Source organism: Bos indicus x Bos taurus, chromosome 10, assembly GCF_003369695.1.
Source record: "Bos indicus x Bos taurus breed Angus x Brahman F1 hybrid chromosome 10, Bos_hybrid_MaternalHap_v2.0, whole genome shotgun sequence".
NCBI classification, from domain to species: domain Eukaryota; kingdom Metazoa; phylum Chordata; class Mammalia; order Artiodactyla; family Bovidae; genus Bos; species Bos indicus x Bos taurus.
In genome coordinates this window covers 4489575-4512571 of record NC_040085.1, presented here as the reverse complement: position 1 = coordinate 4512571, position 22997 = coordinate 4489575, and the positions used below count along the sequence as shown (strand labels likewise).

Here is a 22997-nt window from a genome sequence, read left to right as displayed (position 1 = left end):
GCTACTTATTGGGCCCCTCAGAGCCCTCGGCCTAGACACTTTGATTAGGTGAAGAGGGGCAGGCCCCAGCTTACCTCTGTGGCTCAAAGCAGTGCATGTACCATGAGGTCTCTCCCTGTGCCAGGGCACCAGCCTGCACAGCTGAGCTGGAGCAGACGCCCAGTCGGTAAGCTGGGCAGTCTGTGACGGTGGTCTCCCAGTAGTGCTGGCCACAGGCAGGCAGCTCCTCACCCAGGACTGATGGGATTCTGCAGGCAAAGTTGATCAGGAATTGGCAACCTTTATTTCATAGACATCGACATTCATAAGTGCACCCACAGTTTAAGCAGGATTCTATCCTTGGAGAATTTGCTGAATATCCTTGCTAGAATATCCTTGCTGGAATCTGACTAAAGATATTCATTGTTCATGCTGTCCCTGACCTTGACCTGAGGGCCACAGAATTCCCCAAACATTCAACATGCTTTTAACATAGTTCTACTGCCACACACAACACGCATGTATTACACATAGCATCTCTTAGAGGAACTGGGAACTAGAAAATAATTAGAATAAGGATAGGATAAAAAGAAGAGGGCTTCCAAAAAAAAAAAAAAGAGGGCTTCCCGGGTGGTTCAGTGGTAAAGAACCCGTCCGCCAATGCAGGAAATGCAGGAGACTCAGGTTTGACCCCTGGGTAGAGAAGAACCCCTGGAGAAGGAAATGGCAACCCATTCTGTATTCTTGCCTGGGAAATTCCATGGACAGAGGAGCCTGGCGGGCTGTAGTCCATAGGGTTGCAAAGAATCAGACGTGACTGAACGACTGAACACACACGCATAGGATAAAAAGAAATGGCACCCATCTGTGGCCCTAATGGTAAAGAACCCACCTGCCAATGTAGGAGACGTAAGAGACATGGGTTCAATCCCTGGGTCAGAAAGATCCCCTGGAGAAGGGAATGGCTACCCATTGCAGTGTTCTTGCCTGAAGAATCCCATGGACAGGGGAGCTTGGTGGGCTACAGTCCATAGGGTCACAAAGAGTCGGACATGACTGAAGTGACAGCATGCACCGCTTTCAAAGGGAGTGAGGAAATGTAAAGGAGGCAAGAGGAGGTAAGAGAGTATAACTTGGAAAGTTTTTCCCCCAAAACTTGCACGCACACAAAATGGAGTCTCTAAAACCTCTAACCATGAGTCCCGTGCCTGAGGACCTTCCTGGGCACACAGACCAAGCCAGGTGCTGCTCCTGACAGCGGGCGTCTGGGGAGGCCTGGGCAGAGGGCGGTGCAGGTGAAGCGGGCGTGTTGTCCGTGCTCTGGAGAGGCTTGCGGTCAACAGTCCTGGGGACTGGGGCCTCTTTAGATGGCAGCAGGTATGCCTAAGAGGTTGTTGAAAGGTCTCTTTTTGTCTCACCTCAGCTATTTTTGCAACAGGCATGGTGAAGTGAACCAAAGCACTTTCTCCTGCTGATGGGTGACCTTGTTTGCGTGAATTGCTCAATTTTGCTTTGAAATGGCTGAGACAGCAAGGAAGCATTTTTAATTTAAGCAGCATTAATATTCAGTCAGCACAATCTCCCGCTCCCCTTTAACAGGTGAGGAAATGATTACACAAGGGAATGTATTTCATTTTCTTGTGTCTTTACCCAACAACTTCATTTCAGAGCGGTGGCTACTGATGGGTGCTTGTTCTCTGGAGCAAAACTTGGTTGCTTGCTATGTATGAACTAATTTTCAGATTAATAATTAACATAATTCTATCAAATACATTATAGTTATTATCTATTATTATTAGCAGCCATGAAATTAAAAGACACTTCTTCTTGGAAGAAAAGCTATGACCAACCTAGACAGCATATTAAAAAGCAGAGACACTGCCAACAGAGGTCCGTCTAGTCAAAGCTATGGTTTTTCCAGTGGTCATGTATGGATGTGAGAGTTGGACTATAAAGAAAACTGAGTGCCGAAGAATTGATGCTTTTGAACTGTGGTGCTGGAGAAGACTCTTGAGAGTCTCTTGGACTGCAAAGAGATCCAACCAGTAAATCCTAAAGGAAATCATTTCTGAATATTCATTGGAAGGACTGATGCTGAAGCTGAAACTCCAATACTTTGGCCACCTGATGCAAAGGACCTGGATGCTGGGAAAGATTGAAGGCAGGAAGAGAAGGGGATGACAGAGGATGAGAGGGTTGGATGGCATCACCAACTCAATGGACATGAGTTTGAGTAGGCTCCAGGAGTTGGTGATGGACCGGGAAGCCTGGTGTGCTTCCCAGTCGCAAATAATCAGACACGACTGAGCAACTGAACTGAACTGAACAGTTATTATCATCAGTCATCTATGAACCAACCTCCAATATACTTCTTTTCTCTTTGATTTTTTAAGCAATCCAAGAGAGACAGAAAAGCTCAATCTATTTCTTAAATCTTTTTTCCCCGCCTGAATTCAATCATTGGTATATGTTTAGCACTTCCAGTGTTCTGGACCCTAGGATAGATTCTGGGGATTCAAAGATATGGAAGACAGGGCTGCTTGAGGACCAGTCAAGATGGAGTGGCTGACGAATGATTCCACAGGTGCTCAGACCTTTTTGTAGATACGATCAAAGGGCGCCAGAGCCCAGAGAAGGCTTGGCCATTTCCAGGAGCAGGTGACACCTGAGCCGAGCCACAGATAGGTGAATAGCAGCTTAAGAAGAAAACAGTGTGAGTCGCTGTTGGTGGGCTCAGGGCGGTAGTGAGAGCTTGCTGGCTGTCCAACCCAGGCACATCAGTGCCTACAGGAGTGTGTTTCACGTGGGTTATGATTTTCGAAAGTCTTTCACTTTCTTCCATTTGGACCCTCAAAATAACCATGAGTGATTGCAGACAAATTGCAGAGCACTCTCCATGCTATGCCTTCAGCTTCTGCCTTCTTTTTACTTTGCTGCTTCCTTTTGTGGGGGGCTTCCCTGGTGGCTCAGACAGTAAAGAATTTGCCTGCAATCAGGAGACCCTGGTTTGAGCCCTGGGTCAGCCCTAGAGAAGGAAATGGCAACCCACTCTAGTATTCTTGTCTGGAGAATCTCATGGACAGAGGAGCCTGGGGGCTACAGTGCATGGGGTTGCAAAGAGTCAGACAGGACTGAATGACTAACATGTTCACTCTCCTTTTGTGGGCCCCTCTGGGGGAGAGGGGGCAAGATCTTGAAAGTCCTGCATGTGCCCAGCTCCAGAAACTCAACAAAATGTCATTCTCCTCTATTCCTTTTCAAGTGGATTGATGCAAAATCTGATTTGCTGTTGCAAATAATAGAAGAATGAACCCAGGCTCTTTTTTCACTGAACCAGAGTTAACGCCTTAAAACAGTCTATGTGTTAAACAAAACCATCTGTGCTTGTATTTCCAATAAAAATATTGACACTTGCTCCATGTTTGAACTATCTCCATCACTTTCCCTTAGTAACGAACCATAACCGAACTCTGCAATTCGGGCTTGCTGTCACACAGCATGTGCACCGAACCAAGGACGTGGCGGGTGAGACCACGTGAGGCCTCTTGTGCCTTCTCCTTCTACTCACTCTGTCAGCCGTCTCCTCTCAGCGAAGCTGATCACTGTCCCATTTGAGGAAATCTGCAGAGCAGGATGAGCCGTTTCCCTCAACAAGAGAAATCGGGTTCCTATTGCGATCAGAAAACAGGATTATAACATTACCACAATGTCCCAGGCCAAGCCCCACCTTTCAGATCTTAGTCTCCCTTGCTTCTGACATCTAAATCCCCCCCAGGGTGTTTTCAGGTCCATGGCAAAACTCTATCTGTGATCAGGACTGTGAGCTAGTCACTTGTCACCTTGCCTGGTGCCACAGATGTGTGAAACGCCCCTCAGCCCAAATCTAGCACCTACTCTGTTATACGAAGTATGCTCCCCACCCAGCACCTACCTCACCTGGAAACTAGGTAGAAAGGCAGAATCTCAGGCCTTCCCCCTGGCTTCCTGAATCACAATCTCTATTTTAACAAGCTCCTCGGGAGACCCATGTGCACGTTCAAGTCTGAAGACGCACTGGTGTAACCTCCAGGAGTGCTTCTAACAGTGGAAGGTACAGGCACCACTCTGGGACTGCAGGGAACACACTTTTGGACAGACAGTCCCCCCGTTTTCTCTCTTTACAAACATCACGCTGTCCCTAACCACACAACACAACACACATGGCTCGTGCACAACTTTTTGCTGGTTAAGCAAGTCACTTAATGGGCCACCCTCAAGTTTCTGCCTCAATCTTTGGGTCTAGGATAAGATAAAAAATGATCACCTTTCCATTACTCATTTCTTTTCACAATAATTGAGAACAGCCCAGTATTTTTTATTGGGATCATCAGGGTATTTTCCCCAAAAGGCCCTTGAACAGTTATCATTTTCTTGAGTTACTCATACCTTCATGTATTCAACAAACATAAATCGGCACCAATCATGAGCTAGGCATGGAAAATAATTAGAAGAATAAGACTGGAAGATTATTCATGGAGTTCACAGTGTCATGTAGCAAGAATATCTTCATCCCACTCTTCCCAACACACACACACAGTCACAGACTCAAAACATACCCACCATCTACAGCAAATTGTAAACCAAACAAGAATCATCTGAGGAGATTAAAAACATGTCAAAGCCCATATCTCAGTAAATTAGATGAGGATCTTCGGGAGTGGACCCCCAGCATCTTTTTTTTTTTTTTTAAGCACCTGACTGATAGCTAATGGGTAGCCAAGGTTGAGAATGTCTTAAACCAGAAAAATAAAAGAAACACCTTGACCTTTGGCCAACCCTGGGTCCTTATGCCAAAAACCTAGCATTGCCAGCAGTCTGGGAGCTTAAGAAGTGGCCCTCTAGGATGTTTTCCCTGGGTGGTGGGAGGGAAGGAATGGGAATGCTTGGCAATAGTTCTCTGTGTGCAAAGGAAGTACCTCTGGTGGAAATGAGGGCAGCCTCACTCTGCTCACTTGTCCCAAATGCATTGATGGCTCTCACGTAGAAAAAGTAATTGTCATTGGGTTGGAGATTAACTTTCAGCTGGAGTCCTTTAATTCCAGAGAAAGATCTAAACATGAAAGGAAAATAATAATTTTAAATATAATGCTACGTGCTAAACAATACATCATATTTCAGTCCTGCAGTGCATGAACATCTTTTATTAACAAATCACTTATTTTTTCCCTTTTTATGACCATGGAGTTAGCAAGTCAGATTCTATAAAATGGCCATCTTCCAGTAAGTTTACTTTATCAAATCATTTCTACCTTGGTCAACTTTTGTCTAATATTATGCCTTCCAGAATGCTCTTTGGAATAGAGTCAATGAAACTTTTTTTTTTTAATTCAGAAAATAGACTAATTTTGTGGTTAATGAGTCTCCAAGCATACATTGTTTTCCTTATGAAATTCTGGCCAAGAGGGCACTTGTGGATTAAGATGATGTTAAACTATCCTATAATGCAAAAAAACACTATCTCATTAACAGATCCTGAACAGTGGAAAACCTGAAGTGATGATTTTGTACATAGCCATCATGTCAAAGCCACCCAAGTTAATGAAACTGAGGATCTCTAAAGAAGACAACATCCTTTAGAGAAAACTTAATCCTGGCAAGAAAGGAGAATTCTAATTGCCAAGTAAAATCCCCAAAGTTGTTGTTCCTAAACCTCCCATTTACAACGAAAGAAATGTACGGGTCATGGTACTGGAATGGCAGTAGACTCGGCAAGTACACGGTCACATCCCAAGCATTTTCGCTAAATGGACTTGCTGGATTTGAAGATGGAGTTCTGAACTTGAAATGAGCTGGAATAATTTTTCTGCCTCTTTTCCATTCTCTTTAATCTGCGTGATTATCATATCCTAGGGCATTTATACAAAGTATACAGGTGCTCTTCTTTTAGCCTCCATTTGGGGAGACTTTGACAAGTTAGGCTCCTTGCTAAGAGAAGAAGTTCTAATCTGAGTGCTACAGAATCAGAATCCTGTCCCTCTAAGATGTGCACTGGATACTAGTCATTGAAAACGACAGTACAAACAGTACAACAACCTTCAAATCCATTCTCAGAGAGAGAGAGTTTGTTTGTTTGTTTTTTAACTGTTTGCTTTGTTTGTTTTTATTTTCTTTGGGTTTATTTTGTTATTAATGAATGTTCCACACAATCATTAGAATCAGAGAGTGGCCACTGTTCATTCTCAGATTGATTTTCTCTTTCAGGTTATTCCTCCTTCTGTTGATTTATTTCATTCTCAATACCTACCTTAGAGAATACCATGAAGGACCATGAAAAGGAAAAAGTATCACTGATCCAGAAAACAAATTAATTTAGACTTTTCCAAAGCAGAAAATCTGTACAGAGTAACAATCCCTCCCCAACCAGAACAGCCCTGTGTCTAAAAGCAGGGAAACTCCATGTGTTTCTCAGCTGGAGGGGCCACAGAGGGGAGAAGCCTGGGTCTATTTGTGTATTTGCTATTTAGTACTTGCCCCTGAAAAAGGTCCCTGTAAATTCCCCAAACCTTATTAGTTGTAATTTCAGAACCTACCACCTGACCAGGACCTTGGAGGGGACTCTCTTTAGATGCAGGGGAGAATGGATGGATGAAATTGAGCTACATGTCCACTGACAACTAATTATGCTTCAACTAATTAACAAAACACCAGGTCCTATGACTAAAAATACAATTCTAAACTAGTATCTACATCATTATTCTGGGGTAAATGTATTGCTGATCTTGTTTGAACTGATGACTGAAGATATGTTTTCAGTGTACATTAATTATAACAAGCTTATTGTCTCAATAAGCACACTCAGATCTGAACTGAATTTCAGGCTTCATCTACTCATTAAATAAATATTTATTGATCAATTATCATATGCTCAGGTCCTGCCCCTGCTTGACAGGACTAGGTGAGGAAATTTCATCTCTAGAAATTGGATAGAACATATGGGTTTCATTTTCTGATAATGCAGTTGTTAAATGCCAAGGATGCTGTTCTATATATATATATATATATAGAGAGAGAGAGAGAGAGTCGATTACATGCTGTCTTATTAGTCATTTAAAGAACAAAAGTCTACACAGTACAGAATCCAATATATGGGATCACTGTGCAAACAGGCCATGTGGACGTGACAAATATGCACCATGCCCTCGCTGAATCTATAAAAGCACCAGGCATGAAAATGAAAGTAATATGAAATATGGTAGGGTTTTATTGTTTATAAGTTGCTATCATATGCTCGAACACCAAGACGAAAGCAAAAAAGCTCAGATACAAATGGTTCAACCCTATGTCTATTTATTCTGTCTGACCTCACTTGAATGCCACAAAAGTTTTCATGTCAGCTGTCCCTACTGTTGAGCCAAATGAAAACTTCACAAATTTTGCAATTTGAAATCTGAAGAGTGGCACTCCTCCATAGATTATGATATTTTTATTTCAAAACCAAAAACTTGTCATAATTGCAACTGAATCCACATGGTTATAATGAGTTTCACATAGTCTGGAGTAGGATTCAAATTCACAGAATATCCAAATTGAGGTAATTGATTAGATAGCACATGGAACCCCAGCGAGTTATTGGTGCTTAGGTAAGAAGAGATTTCAGTCTTATCAACAATGTGACCAGTCTGATGATTTTAGAAGTTCAGAGCCAATAATAAAATCCAAAACGCAATAAGAAATATGACTCGAAGAGTTTCACTCTGGGTCATAAGTGTGGGATCCTCTCTACAAGCACCATAGTACTGTGGGAAGGGAAGGCTTTATATTGGAAGTTCTGGGAATGTGAATATTGTTAAACTCCAATGTTGTAAGGCAAAGAGAAATATTCAAAGAAGACCTACTGTCTCTTCAGAAGTCTGAAGGGCTGCCATGTGAATGAGACTGGTCCCTCTCTTGCTATTTCAGTTGGAAATGAGTGGAAGACCCCAGAAGGCCGATGTTTGCCCAATGTAACAATGGCTTCTCTAGTTTGAGCCCTTTCATTCTTTAGTTTTTGCAGGGGATGACTGAAAAGTTTGCCACAACTATCCATAGACAATGGGGCAAGAAATATCTCACATGAGAACTGAAAAGGATCTTTATGAAGTAGAAAACCATTAGGGACTTAATGCTTATGAGAAAATACTAGAAGCATTCCTAGTAAATCAGAGAGACATGAGGTTAAAAAAATTGAGAAGTAGGAGGTAAAATTATTATCACCTGAGGATAATATGACTGCTATCTAGAAAACCGAAGAAACTCAGCTGAAAAACTCAGAATTTAGTGAGATAGCTAGATGTGAATCTAATATAAAAAATCAAAATCTTTCATATACAAATAACAACTATATAGAAGATAAAGCAAAATAAAGACCTTATTTAGAATAGTGGCAAACATAGCAAAAGTGTGTAGGATTTATATGAAAACTATTTTTGAAAATGATAATGAAGGAAAGCCCACTAAAGACGTGACTAAAAGGAAAGGCAGATCAGTTCTTGGAAAGGAAAATGAAACAATCATAAAAACTTTAATGCTCCCTAAATTAATCTATCAACCCAAAATGATCTCTGCTGCTGCTGCTAAGTTGCTTCAGTTGTGTCTGACTCTGTGCGACCCCATAGACGGCAGCCTGCCAGGCTCCCCTGTCCCTGGGATTCTCCAGACAAGAACACTGGAGTGGGTTGCCATTTCCTTCTCCAATGCATGAAAGTGCAAAGTGAAAGTGAAGTTGCTCAGTCGTGTCCGACTCTTTGCAACCCCATGGACTGCAGCCTACCAGGCTCCTCCGCCCATGGGATTTTCCAGGCAAGAGTACTGGAGTGGGTTGCCATTGCCTTCTCCAAACATGATCTCTACAAATACCGAATTATCAGGGCCAGAGGAGTAGAGGGGACTACACAGTCTGACTCTAAAGGTCGTGTGAGAAATAAACTAGCCAAAAAAAAAAAAGGTCATGAAAGGGCAACCTAATCTACATGACTTCTAAAATTATAAAGTTATAATAAAGAGTGCATGGTACCAGGGCATAAACAGATGGGTCAATGGAACAGTTTATAAAGATTGGGACTAGCACCAAACACATAAGTTCTTAAATATATAATAATGGAACTAGTTCAAATCAGAAAGGAAAATGTTGGCAAAGCTGGATAGCCATATTAGAAAAAATAAAGTTGGATTCCCTACTCCACACTTCCTCTTGAAAGTATGAATTAACTAGTATTAACATTTAAAAAAATATATATATGGCAAAAAAAAATTTTTAATTGCAGCTTGTATCATAGATGAAGACTGATGTCCTTTAAAAACGAAGAACTTCTACAAATCAATAAGAAAAAATACTACACTCTAATAGGAAAAAAATGGGTAAAGGAAATGAAAAGTTTATAGAAAAGGAAGTACATAACTCTGAAACATACAAAAAGATGTTCACCCAATAACAGAAATGCACAATTAAACTATAATAAGATTCCATTTTCTACTTATCAAACTGTGAAAGATCAGGTTTTATCACACCCTGTGTAGACAAAAGTATGGAGAACGAAACACTCTTACATGCTGCTTGCCTGAGTGCAAACAGCTACAGCGTCTATGGAAACAATTTGGTAATATCTATCAAAACTCAAAATATTCTTACTTTCTAACCAATCCTGATACTCCTAGGAATTTACCCTGCAGATATACTTGCACATGTATGAAATGATATATGCACAAGGGTTTTTCTGCAGTACTGTTTGTGACAATGGAAACAACTTAAGTGCCTCTCAATTAGTCAAATAAATTATGTTCTTAGAATACAATGAAATTTTTTTTTAAAACCTATGCAGTTCCATTTGTATTGCCATGAGATACCAAGAAATATTTTTAAATAAGAAAAATAAGGTGGAAGAAATATATATAGTATGCTACAATTTGTTGAAAAAATATAGCTGTTATATATGCACAGACTATCTAAAAAGATAAATATGCATCAGATAACAGTAATTGCCTCTGGGGGCGGGGAGATATGAGGAAATGAAGTATAGATAGAAAGGAGACAATTTTCACTGTATTCTCTTGTGTGTCTTTTGAATTTGTACCATATTTATGTATTATCTATCTGAAATTGATTAAACAGTTTACTTTCAGAGCTATATTACAAGTTCAGAAGCTGGTTAAATGTGTTTGCAAAATGCACATTAGTTTGAATTCTATGAAGTAACTTCTCTAGGAATTTTATAACGCAACAATTTGTGTTGGATGGAAGGTGTGCATGTGCTCAAGGTAAGTTGAGGGCTGGTCACCGCGAGGAGTGGTGGTCCCCTGCACCGCCATGTCCAATACCCGGATCTGAACATATTTCCTCCCAGGAAAAGGGGGCGGCATGTGTACAAACAACATGGAGAAACCCAGTGCCATGACTCCTGGAAGCAGCCTACGGATGGTGCTGTCACTGCAGAGCAAACAGATGGCTAAGTATGAACTGTTTTTTAAAAACACAGTGGGCTCTTATGGTTGGCAGCACCAACATTCAGCCAGTCAATCAACACCATTTAATGTGAACAGTGAAGAGAGCACACTGCTGGGCTCTATGGGGACCAGCTAGTAAAGTATGTTTCCCATACCTGCCTGGGCATATTAGACCTTCTGAACAGGAATCCTTAAGAGGGGCCTGTGACTCTAAACTCTAACGAGTATCCCAGTTGTTGTTGTTGTTTTAATGATCTGTTAGGTTTGAAAAACATAATTGTAAGATAGCACAGGGTGAGAAGGGGTGGGAAGGAGAAATAGGAATAAGAAGAAAAATCTATGAGAACATAGTTTAGTTCAGTTCAGTCGCTCAGTCATGTCTGACTCTTTGCGACCCCATGAATTGCAGCACACCAGGCCTCCCTGTCTATCACCAACTCCCGGAGTTCACTCAAACTCACGTCCATCGAGTCGGTGATGCCATCCAGCCATCTCATCCTCTGTTGTCCCCTTCTCCTCCTGCCCCCAATCCCTCCCAGCATCAGAGTCTTTTCCAATGAGTCAACTCTTCACATGAGGTGGCCAAAGTACTGGAGTTTCAGCTTTAGCATCATTCCTTCCAAAGAACACCCAGGACTGATCTCCTTCAGAATGGACTGGTTTGATCTCCTTGCAGTCCAAGGGACTCTCAAGCTTTCTTCACATTCCAACTCTCACATCCATACATGACCACTGGAAAAACCATAGCCTTGACTAGCGGACCTTTGTTGGCAAAGTAATGTCTCTGCTTTTGAATATGCTATCTAGGTTGGTCATAACTTTCCTTCCAAGGAGTAAGCATCTTTTAATTTCATGGCTGCAATCCATCTGCAGTGATTTTGGAGCCCCCCAAAATAAAGTCTGTCACTGTTTCCACTGTTTCCCCATCTATTTCCCATGAAGTGATGGGACCAGATGCCCTGATCTTAGTTTTCTGAATGTTGAGCTTTAAGCCAACTTTTTCACTCTCCTCTTTCACTTTCATCAAGAGGCTTTTTAGTTCCTCTTCACTTTCTGCCATAAGTTTGTGTCATCTACATATCTGAGGTCATTGATATTTCTCCCAGCAATATTGATTCCAGCTTGTGCTTAAGCAACATGAAATACAAGAACAACTAAACAGTTTCCGCTGTTGGAAGCCATTTATAAAACCTTAATTAACCATAAACACGGAATTTTCTGTTTAAGATGAAAATTTTTGTTAAATCAGGATTAAGACGTAAATTCTTTATATGTTGACTTTTTTTTTAAACATAGTAAATAAATATTTCTCAACAGGCCTTTTTTTTTATTTGATAAATGAGTCTTATTATAAGACTCAGTGTTAACTAAACATCACTATTAGTTCATAATAGTGTAGAAACGTAACATGAGGGCAGAATCCTGATGACCCATGGAACTCAGGCTTTCCTATAATTAGAATCTCTCACAAAATCAGAGAGTCAATCAAAGAGATCTTTCCAGCAGAAGGATCCTAGAGTTTAGTTTTCTCCATAGTTGGTTACCCTCCAAAGTTTGAATGACACCATTTACATTTCAGGCAGAGAATCCCAAGAACCTAGTAACATCTATTCATTCTTCTGGATTCTCCAACCTCTCCTTTACCACTCCAAGGTCACACAGGTGGACAATTACCTGAGGTCCCACAGAACTACCTGCACAGAATGGTGATTTAAATTATACTTTCAGAGCCCATTTAAAAAAGGGTTACATAGGGAATGCTTTTGCATCTTTTGTAAAACTGCTCTTAAAGACAATCACTATTATCTTGTTCAATAGCCCTTATATAAAGATCTACATGAAAAATTCATCTTATAACTGAATGTCAAGAAATAGAATTGTCTCTCTCAGTGAAGCGTTGTGCTTCCTTTTTTTAAAAGAGATGAGTTATGTAATCTCTTTCTTTCTCCCTCTTGCTCTCTCCCCCACTCTTCTGTTTTCACTTTAGCTGCCAGGAAGTTCATATTTAAATTGCATGTTCCATTGAGGTATTGTTCTTAACCTGCGCTTTGTGAAACAACCTCCTTACCTCTGCATTATCTGGCTCTTGCCCTTACAGGGTTGTTTTTAGTGGCTTTAGTATGACTGAGTCTTTCATTGTGAACAACTGGAATCGTTTTGAAAACTGACAGATCATAAGTTAAAAGTAAAAGAAGAGGTTGGTTTTCCATTGACTGAGGCTTTACTATACAAGCAGGAGGTGTATAGAATTTTAAATGATCAAAGTTAAATCAGATTCATTTGGGAAGAAAGATTTCATTTAGCAAAAGCTGAATGCCAAGAATTTCTGTGGAGGTGGAGTTGTGGGGGGGTAGGTTATCCTATTACCTCTTAATTACTCTGTGAATTTTGGCCCAATCATGTCAGTGGTGCTCCTGTCATCCTATGAAGCAAGCATGGGGGAGGAATGACTATCTCCTTTACCCACAGGCTGTGCAAAAGGTCAAATCACTTGCCCTAGACTGTGTGGTCAGTCATCACCTGTTCAGTTGAAAGCTTAGTAAAAAATGTTTGGTTTTTTTTTTTTTTCAAATGCTGGGATTCTTCGTCTCCTGATCAGGCATTAAGTTCATTAGGAAATTCACCCTCACTTTTCCTTATAGGGACAAAGTGGCAGGTGTCCCCAGCTAGATCCCCAGCTGTGACAGACAATCCTGTTCTGCCCCACCACGTGTGACCCCAAAAGCTGGAAGCAGGAGAAACAGGAGCTCATAGATCCAGCACCCAGAGCCCAGCCCACACAGGAGGGTCTCTCCACCCATCACCTTGGCCGGGGCGGGGGAGCAGGAAGTGCACTACCAACCACTTTCGTGGCGTATTGAGTCTCACAGATTTGTCATTCAGTACACAGCTTCTTTCTGCACAGCCCACACGGCTAATCCCTGTACTATATTTCTCTCAGTTTTCCCTCCTCCACCCACAGTTCTGCTGACTTCTCTCCACACAGGAGAGACAGAACAGCTGAGGAAACAGCCGAGCGGTGGAAAATTTTTCAAAGTGTTTTGAGCCCACCCAACCTGAGGAGAGCATTCAAAGAAAAACAGGAAAGGCTGAGTAGGAGCTCCCTCAGCCCCCACACACAAGCCAGGGATTGTCACTCCCGCCTACCCCCGAGCCCAACAGGGGCCGACTGCTGGGCTGGAGCCACAGTGCCCACACACAGAAGTATGCAAATGTGTTTTCTGTGAGGATGATGGCATGGAGACAACTGCTCGGCTGTTTCAGACACCACGTCAGGAAGCTCTGGAGCGCAATGGGCTCACTGCATTTAAACACCTCCTCTAAGAGGTCAACCAGCATCTTTTTGGAATTTCTAGAGGTCATCGTTCTGGGAGAGTGAATGCCAGTCTGAAGATGGATGTGTTTCTGTTCTGGCAACCAAAATTAGACTCCCTAATCTAAAGGGTAATCAATGCCCCCCGTGTGCGTATGTGCAATTTCATATTAGTCATCCTTTTTTCCCCTCTTCATTTCAATTTCTCTTCCTACTCCAGACGAGAGCTTTTAAGGCTGTCTGTCTTTTCAGGGATTGAGGGTGAGAAATATCTAAATTCATTTAGTTCTTAGTTCTGTTTAGTTCTCCATCTTTTCTTTGCTAGAGATTCCAGTCAGTGGGATGACTTGGAGTTGGCAAGGACAAAAGGAGATTGGCTAATGCCATCATTTATCTACTCATTCACTCATTAAACAGACCTGTAATGAAGAGCTGCACAGAAAAGCTTCCTGTTCTTACCCAGTTTTTTTTTATGGGGTCTTTGTATGTGTTTTGTTTTTACATCTGATTTAGCATAGGGGTTTTGCAAAGAACCTAGAATGTATGCAAGGGTTATGTAACCAATGGATAAATAAGATTATAAGTGTTCTTCCCTGTAAGTGATCCATGAAAAGGTATCCAGTCTTCCAAGTTAGACTAGTCCTATTTCCTAATTAAATATCCATTCACTAAAACTAACTCATTCACCATTCTTCTTTACTCTGTGGGCACAATTTGCTTTTTTTTTTTTTTTTTCTGATTTTGAATGACATTATCCTCAAAACTGACCTAACTTTTATTGTTGTTGTCAGTATTATGTATTCCATGCTAATGATATATACCCATTCAGGTAACACATGCGTATTGAGTAGCTACAATATGCCAGATACTGTCCCAAGCACTGAGGCTGCAACTTTACATAATAATCCCTTTATGGAGCCAACAAGTGAGTGGGATCAGACAATCCTTGGCTTGCTGTTCTTTCCAAGACACAAAATAACTTCAATTATGCACTGCTATGCAGAAACCAAAGTGAAGAATGTGTCTCTAATAAAATGGAAAACTAGGGATGGTTCGGTTTTTTAGCTAGGGGTGATAAAATGTTGAGATTCTTTGTTTATCAGTTCCACTGTCTGACTAGCTGTCTACAGCTGACATTCTAGAGGTTGGCAATATAGATGATTGCTAAATAGCTAATGTTTAGTAGAGTTTTGAACCATCAGACATTGTAAGGAATTGTTTTAAAGTTGGTTTTAAGAACCAGATGGTCAAAGACACAAGACACATGACCACTCCGAAAGAGTCTAATTTTCTCTCCCTCCTGAACTCTTAAATTGGAGAACCAAAAGAGATACAAATGAGTTTTGCAGCCCTGGGCCTCTGAAATTAAGGATGAATTATTTCATAGTTTGTTGATGCCAACCAGAGATATAAAGCACTGAGGTTTCTTGTATTCGTGAGGGATCATTCTGATGTGACTTATCAAACAGGGTAGTGATTTGCGGCCAACAAAATTGTGGTTGCCTTAAAAACGACCTATTGTGAGATTCATCAGGTGTCCAGAGAGCCTGGAGAGTCATCTTTGAGCTGTGGATTGAACATACCATTCTACCTCCTGGCACTGAGTGGTCTTTTAACACCCAACTGGGAAAGAGGTCCATCTCCAACACAGCCCCAAGCTATCAACAAGGCTCAGAATGCAGAATTTCCCTTCACTTCTAAACTTGCTGGACCAGGTCCATTCAATAACAAAGGATTCTTGTACTGGTCCATAACTTCTATAAACTTCTGCTTATCCAGCCTCTCAGATGTTCTCCTTTGGCAAGAAAAATTAAGGGAACCCACTGGCAAAGTCTCAAAGGGATAAATGAATGACTAGTCATGTTTTAATAAGTTCAACTTTTGTCTTAATGAGATTGATGGAAGGCCATTTTTTCCCTAGAAATGAAACTGTCATTGATTTCTCTAGCTTTGATGAAGGATTTGTTTGGAATGCATTCTTCATCAGTGATATCAAATCAACTTTTTTTGAGAGCCTCAGAATGACCAGAGAAAGGAAAACTGTTAACTAAAGGGGTTCTCTCTTTACATCTATGTTTTTCATATGACAAAAGAAACCAAGGATATACAATAACTCCAAGTTGTCAGGCTGTTTAGGTATGTTAACGCAGTCTGTGTAATGACGCAAGTTTTAGAACTAGTAGAAAAAATAAGACGAACCTGAGTTTGCATCCTGACTCTGAACTCTCACTCCATCATTTAATACCTCGGCCAAATTATTTAACCTCCCTGAGTCTCATTTAATGGAAGTCATGACCTCCCTTCTAGAACTGTCGAGAGGGTTAGGAGATGACATCACTTAGGAGATGACATCACAGTTCCCTCAGTGAAACGGCTACTAGGTTTCAGGGTTTCCAGATTTCTGCTGATTTTAGAACCCAACTGTGTTGGTATTATTTATGCAAATGCTGGCTGAGGACCAATGCTATAACAGGGATGAGTCACTCCAAAGCACTCCTTCATGGTCTGGTCTTGCCTTGGAAAGAACTGGGTTTTCCTCACTGATGATGGAGAATGATGGGAGAGCTTGCCTGGGGACTTGGGCACTTCTGATCAGATGCTCTCACAGCATCAAGAGTTTCTATGCAGAGAATGTCCAGGACTCTCATGAGTGACATTCAACAGTGGTTAGCAGCTTGGACTCTGAAATCTAATAAAACAAGATTTCAGTCCTGATTGCCACTCACTAGCTGCTAGGCTCTCAAAGCATCTGTTAGCTCTCAGAGTGTATGTAAGGATTAAATAAAGCAACATACATAAGGCATTTAGGACAGTGACTTGGTATACAGTAAATGCTTAATAGAAGCCAGTAATAATCCATCTGTGTGTTTCTGTCTTTGTCTCGCTCTATCTTCCTTCCTCGATTCTTTCTTTCTCTTCCTACGTCTCTCTGTCTCTGTGTATGTGTGTGTGTGTGTGTTTCTCTCTCTGAGTTAACCACTCAGCTATTTGCTAATCATCAAGTCCTGCCTTCCAGCAATTGGCACATTAACAGAGACATTGTTTCTTGTATGTTTACTGTGTTCTCACTTCAGCTGAAATGCCTACATCTCACCCTTACACACTCCACTCAGCATTAATTCATCCTTTGATCATTATTTTGTGAAGCTTATCCTCACATACTTGAAAGAAATGATAATTATTGCTCAGTTGAATGAAACCTCACATCATAAGTAAATAAATAGCTGTGGCTTGATCAGGAAGATAATCAAGAGCTTAAATAATAGACTTTATTAAAAAGCTGTCTGATTTCATACCATTATTTCCAAGTTCCATATCCTACCAAAATAATTTACCTCATTAAATTACTGATTTTTAAATGTCTCTAGCAAAATATGGATATTAATAATAATAATATAAATATTCATCATGGAACATCATTCCCTATTGCCACAGATTGGAGGTTAACAAAACACCACCTCAGTAAATAAATTAACATTTAACAAAGACCCACTGGATATACAGCCTTTTATTAATAAATTTTAGCTTCATAGTTTTTATTGAGAGAGCTTTACATTTCTTTTTTCCTGGAAAATCTCTAGATTTTTCATGCTCTAAAAGAGGCAAGTATGTCTGTGATAATATAAATGTAATTAGCTCCTTTTTATTACCAATATATTATGGAGACATTCAAATTTACATTATATACGTGCTCACTATTAGTTTCCTGAGTTAGGTGGTACCTATTCTGTATGACTACTAAAAAAGCACAGAACATATGCAATATCCTGTCTAATGATTCAAGTTAAATATACCTCAAAGAATGTTCTATCTTATTAAAATTCACATACATTTTTCTTACAAGGGAGCCACCATTCTGCACTGTAGCGCGTGCTTTATTACAAACTTAGAGTTCATTGATGAATAGTGATAGACTTGCAAATCAAGTCAACAGCTTCACTAGCACAGCAGGGTTTTAGGAAGCGTTTCTCCCTCTGTGAGCATAACCTTAGAGGCTGGTCGAGAGCCCTGCGCTGGGTTTCTGACACCCCAGGCTCTTCCCACGCAGAGCGGTCCTTACCTGAGGCCCTCGCCCTCGGGAGCGTGCTGTCTGCAGTACTCCAAAGTGTAGGTCTCGGTGGCCTCCGGGCTGGCGGGCCGCCATCGGATGGTAGCTGTGTTCCAACACACAGTACAGTCCTCAGCCCGGATCACAGGCGTGGAGGGGGCTGCGGGGACAGAACAGGGCAGTTGTGGAGCTGTCTGTGGCAGTTCTGCTTCCCTAGTCGCTGGGCTTGGGGATGGTTTTAATTTTTTTTTTTTTTAATATGTCCTGAGTTGAAAACCCAAAAGGTATAAAAATATACACACTGAAAGGTCTCCCTCTCATCTTTGCTTTCAAACCGCCCAGTTTTCACCCACCCCCAAACAGCTTCTAATAGTAGCTTTCTATAAATTCTTCCATAAATCCTACCATGGTTTCTTCATACATATACAAGCAAATGAATATGAAGATTTTTGCCCCTTCCTTTACACACAAGTTAGCTGCCATGATCTTGCCGTCAATAGGTACTCAATAAGTTGTTTTAAAAGGCAAGAAGAAAGGATAAAACAGAGGGAGTAAGTCATTTCTCTCCCTAAGGCAGTTACAATTATCTTAAATATAATGCAAACTTGGCTTATGACACACGTGCTTAAGCACCTGTGAAAAGATTCCGTCACGAGAATGCATTTCCAGCTGAATACCATTACTGAAAGTCTTTTGGGGGCTCCTAGCACCCATATGAGAAAGCCTGAGCTTCTTACCTTAGCAAGTGTGAACTCTATGTACTAGCCTTTCTTAGCTCATGTCCTCTTCCCCTTGTTTTTAAGTCAAAGAAATAATACCAAAATTCTTTTTGCAACCTGCACACTCCCTACTCTTTCTTACCTTGACACCTGTGCTCATATGTCTTCTTCAGATGGAATACACTCCTTTAACATATTACTTCCTACTGGTCTTTTAATGATTCCATTCAGGCATAAGTTCTAGGAAGCCATTCCTGATCCTGTCCCTGCCCCAGCCAGTCTTGGATATCCTTCTAGAGTGTTCTGGATCACGGCCCTTACCACACAATTTCTATGATTTTTTGTTTTGTATCTCCCCCACTTGAGTATGAGCTTCTTGAGAAGAGGAGCCCAGTCTTATTCACTGTTGCAAATGCAGCACCGCACAATACCCAGCATGCAACAGGTGCTTAACAAACACTTATTGGTTGATCTTAATAGTCTGTAAAGAACTGAGTATTGCCTCTTAACACCCCCTTAACATCTCCTTTTTGTTGTCATTGCGTATTGTTGTTTAGTTGGTGAGTCATGTCCGCCTCTTTGTGACCCCCTTGGACTATAGTCCGCCAGTCTCCTTTGTCCATGGAATTCTCCAGGCAAGAATACGGGAGTGGATTGCCACTTCCTTCTCCAGGGGATCTTCCCAACCCAAGGTTCGAACCCATGTCTCCTGCATTGGCAGGCAGATTCTTTACCACTGAGCCACCTGGGAAGCCCCTACCATCTCCTTACCTGTTCTGAAGATTGCCCTTTCGCTTGGCAGGCTACATCCTGTGAAATTCACAGCCATTACCCACACTTGATAGCATCGGTCAGGTTCTAAATCTTCAAAAACACAGTAGCTTTCTTTCACGGTCACTCTGTATTCTTCTACCAAATCTAGCATAAAACACAATCATAAACTCTGAGGTATCTTCCTAAGTTAATTGAAAGCTATAGCTTTTGGAAAAATTCAACTACACATTTTTCAGTGGGAAATACAAACTGATAAACTTACAGATATCACTATGTGGTAGATAACATTTAAGAACATTCAAGCAATAACATTCCAAAAGATAAGTAGAATGACATAGTATTACTTGTAATAGCACATTAGTCAGATTCATATACCACAATTAAAGTAACTTGTTTTAATAGCAAATACTAAAATTGCATGGAATTTATGTTAATCTCAGTAATTCACTCTCAAGAAAAGTCTTAAGCAATGGCAATATTTTAAAAGAGTATGTAATAAAATAAGGACAATCCCGTGTTTCCTAAATGTACAATGTTAAAAAGCATCTTTATAGATTAGCAAACTATTCAGTATGATTTTCAAAGTTTCAAATCTTGATTCCTTATCATGAATTCCAGAATTCTTTCAACTAGAGATTTCCATAATTGATAGAAATACTTAAACATCGTTGATAGAACATAAACTGTTCTAAGAAATAACTTTGTTCAATCAAGACATTTCCTAAAATTATTTTTACTTTAAGTATTTTAGTAGTAAATATTACTCAGTAACACTCTGAACACCTGCTCCTTGGGCCAATCTGATTATTCTTACTGAAATTTCTTTCCTTTTAAAAGAACAATTTCTTTTCTAAATTAGCCCCTGGTAATTCCAAGTATCCTCTGATATTACTCTAGGATGTCATATCTTCAAAACCCCTGCAGTTAAGAAACCCAGATTATTCCCTTTAAAGTAAATTTAGGAAATCTTCAACTCAGCAGGTTTCTTCAACTGCATCTCTTTTACCAGTGAGATATACTTTCTGGATGAAATTTTGGCTTAAATAACATCATAAAGACATACACACTGAAAAACATTTCCCCCTAGCCTAGAACCCGGGACTGCAGTTCTCAAGAGAATTCTCCTTTTAGACTAAGTCGTTTAGCCTGGTACTCCTTTTAACAAAGCACATAATATATGTTACTGGGGACCTATTCCACACAGCACAGTACCACAGTCTAGACCATCATATTATTGAACTGGCATCAGCAGAGTTCAAGGCATCAAAGGAATGAGACACAAGACAGGTATGTGTTTGGGGCATGGCAGGGGAAGGTAGGCAGGTGGAGCGCTTTTATAAAGTGCTCCAGGAAATAAACAGTCGTTAAGAGGAGTCTTGGAGAGCCATGAGGTTCTTTGATATAACTGGATATACAGGGAGGTGAAGTGTGGTATAACAAAACAAACACAGAGTCAAGCAAATAAAAACATAAGCTTTGAAGTCTGAAAGATCTTTATTTAAAACCTGTCCTGGTCCCAAGTAATTTTTGTGGTCTTGGGCAAATTATTTAATCTCACATCCATTTTCTCAATTGCAAATGCGAATAAGAGCAGTTTTCTTGTTGTGCTGTGACAGGTGTATGGTAACAGGTTCCCAATAAGATATGAGTTCTTACAGACAAATTTAGCCAAGTTTACAATATGCCTATGGTTGCTTTCTTACTTTTTCTAATTTAAGTATCACATGACATCCCAAAAGACTTAAATACTGATTAACAGTGAAATAAGTTATAATTCATTTCTTATTACAAATTGGTTCCTATTCCATGTCAATCTTGTCACATGCTCATCTAATTTCCAAAAATATGGGTCTACCTTCAACAGGCAACACAGAATGTCAGCACTCCCAACTCTGATCCATCAAACCGCCTGACTGCCAGGACTTACTAGAGGTCTTACTGAACAGAGAGATGTTTACGAAAGGCTCAACTGTAAGACATGCGATCCATTCACCCTCCCAAGCACTTTTACCTCTATCTTCACGTTAATTTGGGACACCAGAAGACTACACCATACAGTCTTCTCATGCCTTGAGAAGTGTGAACTCTGAATTTACCTTCATAGTTTGTTTGCAGCTTTTATCAAAGGGGGATCTGAGACAACACCAACCATGAAAACACCAGCCATGAAAACGTCAACGCTGCGTTTGCACTAAAATTACTGTGGAAGACAGTGTCCTATATACAGCTCATTTCTCCTCTACAAAGTGGGACACTTTATGCTTGTGTTTTAGACTTCAGTTCTGATCGAAACTTTGTTTTCAACACTTTGGTATGTTACCTCATGCCTGAAAATGAGAATCACTCAATTGCTCTTGTTAACCTGAGAACTCAAAGCCAAATTTGAACTTCAGTTAAAATATTCATGTTGAAAAGTATTCATTCATGACCTTTATTCATGGTAAAGTATTCATCATTAGGATAATATTTATTCATTCTAGTTTTCTTTGGTCCTGATTTCCAAATTTTGCTTATATGTCATTTCATTATATAATTGCTGGTTCATTGTTGCTTTTCTAAGTGGCTACAAATGCTTTGTGGAAAGAGTGATAATAGGTATATGTTTAAATACTACAATTAAGATGTAGAAATGTACATATGCATCTGAATATGTGTTAGCAGTCCTACCGTTTACTTCTTGGTCCTCTTGTGGCTCCTCCATGCAGTACACCTGGAATGAGTCGATGACGTCTTCTTTGTTCATGCTCCAGTAAACTGCAATTGTTGTACCAGTGGCAGAATTGGGTTCCTGAGGTTCTAATCTAGGAGGCTGTGGAACTGGAGTACAAGCAAGATTTATTATAACTAATGCTGTTTTATTGATTTCTTTTCTTTTTGCAAAAGTCACCTGTGCTTATTGACAATAATACAAACAATATAGAAGTACATGGAGGAAAAATGCGAGGCCTATCTTGTTCTCAACAGCCCCCCAACCCCAAGGATTTCCCTTAGAAGCAACCACTGTTATTATAGTTGTGTGTAACTCTCTCCAAAATGTCTTCTCTGCACGCATACATATACACTATGATACACATAGAAAAAAAAATGGATCTCCCAATGGGATCACTTGGTAATATTCTTCTGCAGTCCTATACTTTGAGAGTAATAAACTTATACTAGTTAGAGGATGTACCAAATGATTTGGTTTTCCTTCAAAACAAAACCTTGAGTTTGCATTGCTAGTAACCAATATCATATCCTTCTATGTCAATACAGAATCTATATTCAGATAGAGATCGATGAAACCCTTTTTAGCTATAGTTGCTTTATCATCAAGGCTGCAAAAGATTTGCATGAGTAAAACATCAAAATACACTTTCTGAAACTACTATCCCATTTTCCCATATCCAACATGACTATACCTACAATTTTTTTTAATTCTTAAAAAATGTAAAAATTACATGAGGAAAAAGCACCCTATTAATTGATTTGAATATCAGGTTTAAAAAAAAAAAAAATGAATATCAGGTTTAGATATCTAGTATAAATCCATTGTTCTGCATTTTAAAGGCAACAACATTCTTGAGTATTTTACTAGAGATTTAAAAAGTTTATAATTATGCATATTGAACATTTATGTATATACAATGCCATAAATTAAGCTCCTATGAAATTCTTCTCCAAAATTTTTAACATACAAAAGCATTGAGTATAGTTTACAAATTAG

The 22997-nt window shown here is 40.1% G+C and overlaps 1 protein-coding gene across 1 annotated transcript in view; it reads right to left on the bottom strand.

Annotated features, from left to right (window-relative positions):
• The window catches only part of CMYA5 (cardiomyopathy associated 5), a 104129-nt gene that overhangs the window by 5706 nt on the left and 75426 nt on the right, over positions 1-22997 (bottom strand). Inside the window, exons 7-12 of the mRNA XM_027552949.1 lie at positions 21959-22108; positions 19289-19435; positions 17811-17958; positions 4935-5068; positions 3548-3647; positions 75-248 (exon numbers count right to left, since the gene is read on the bottom strand). Coding sequence (XP_027408750.1) covers positions 75-248; positions 3548-3647; positions 4935-5068; positions 17811-17958; positions 19289-19435; positions 21959-22108 — 853 coding nt within the window. The remainder of the gene's footprint in view (positions 1-74; positions 249-3547; positions 3648-4934; positions 5069-17810; positions 17959-19288; positions 19436-21958; positions 22109-22997) is intronic.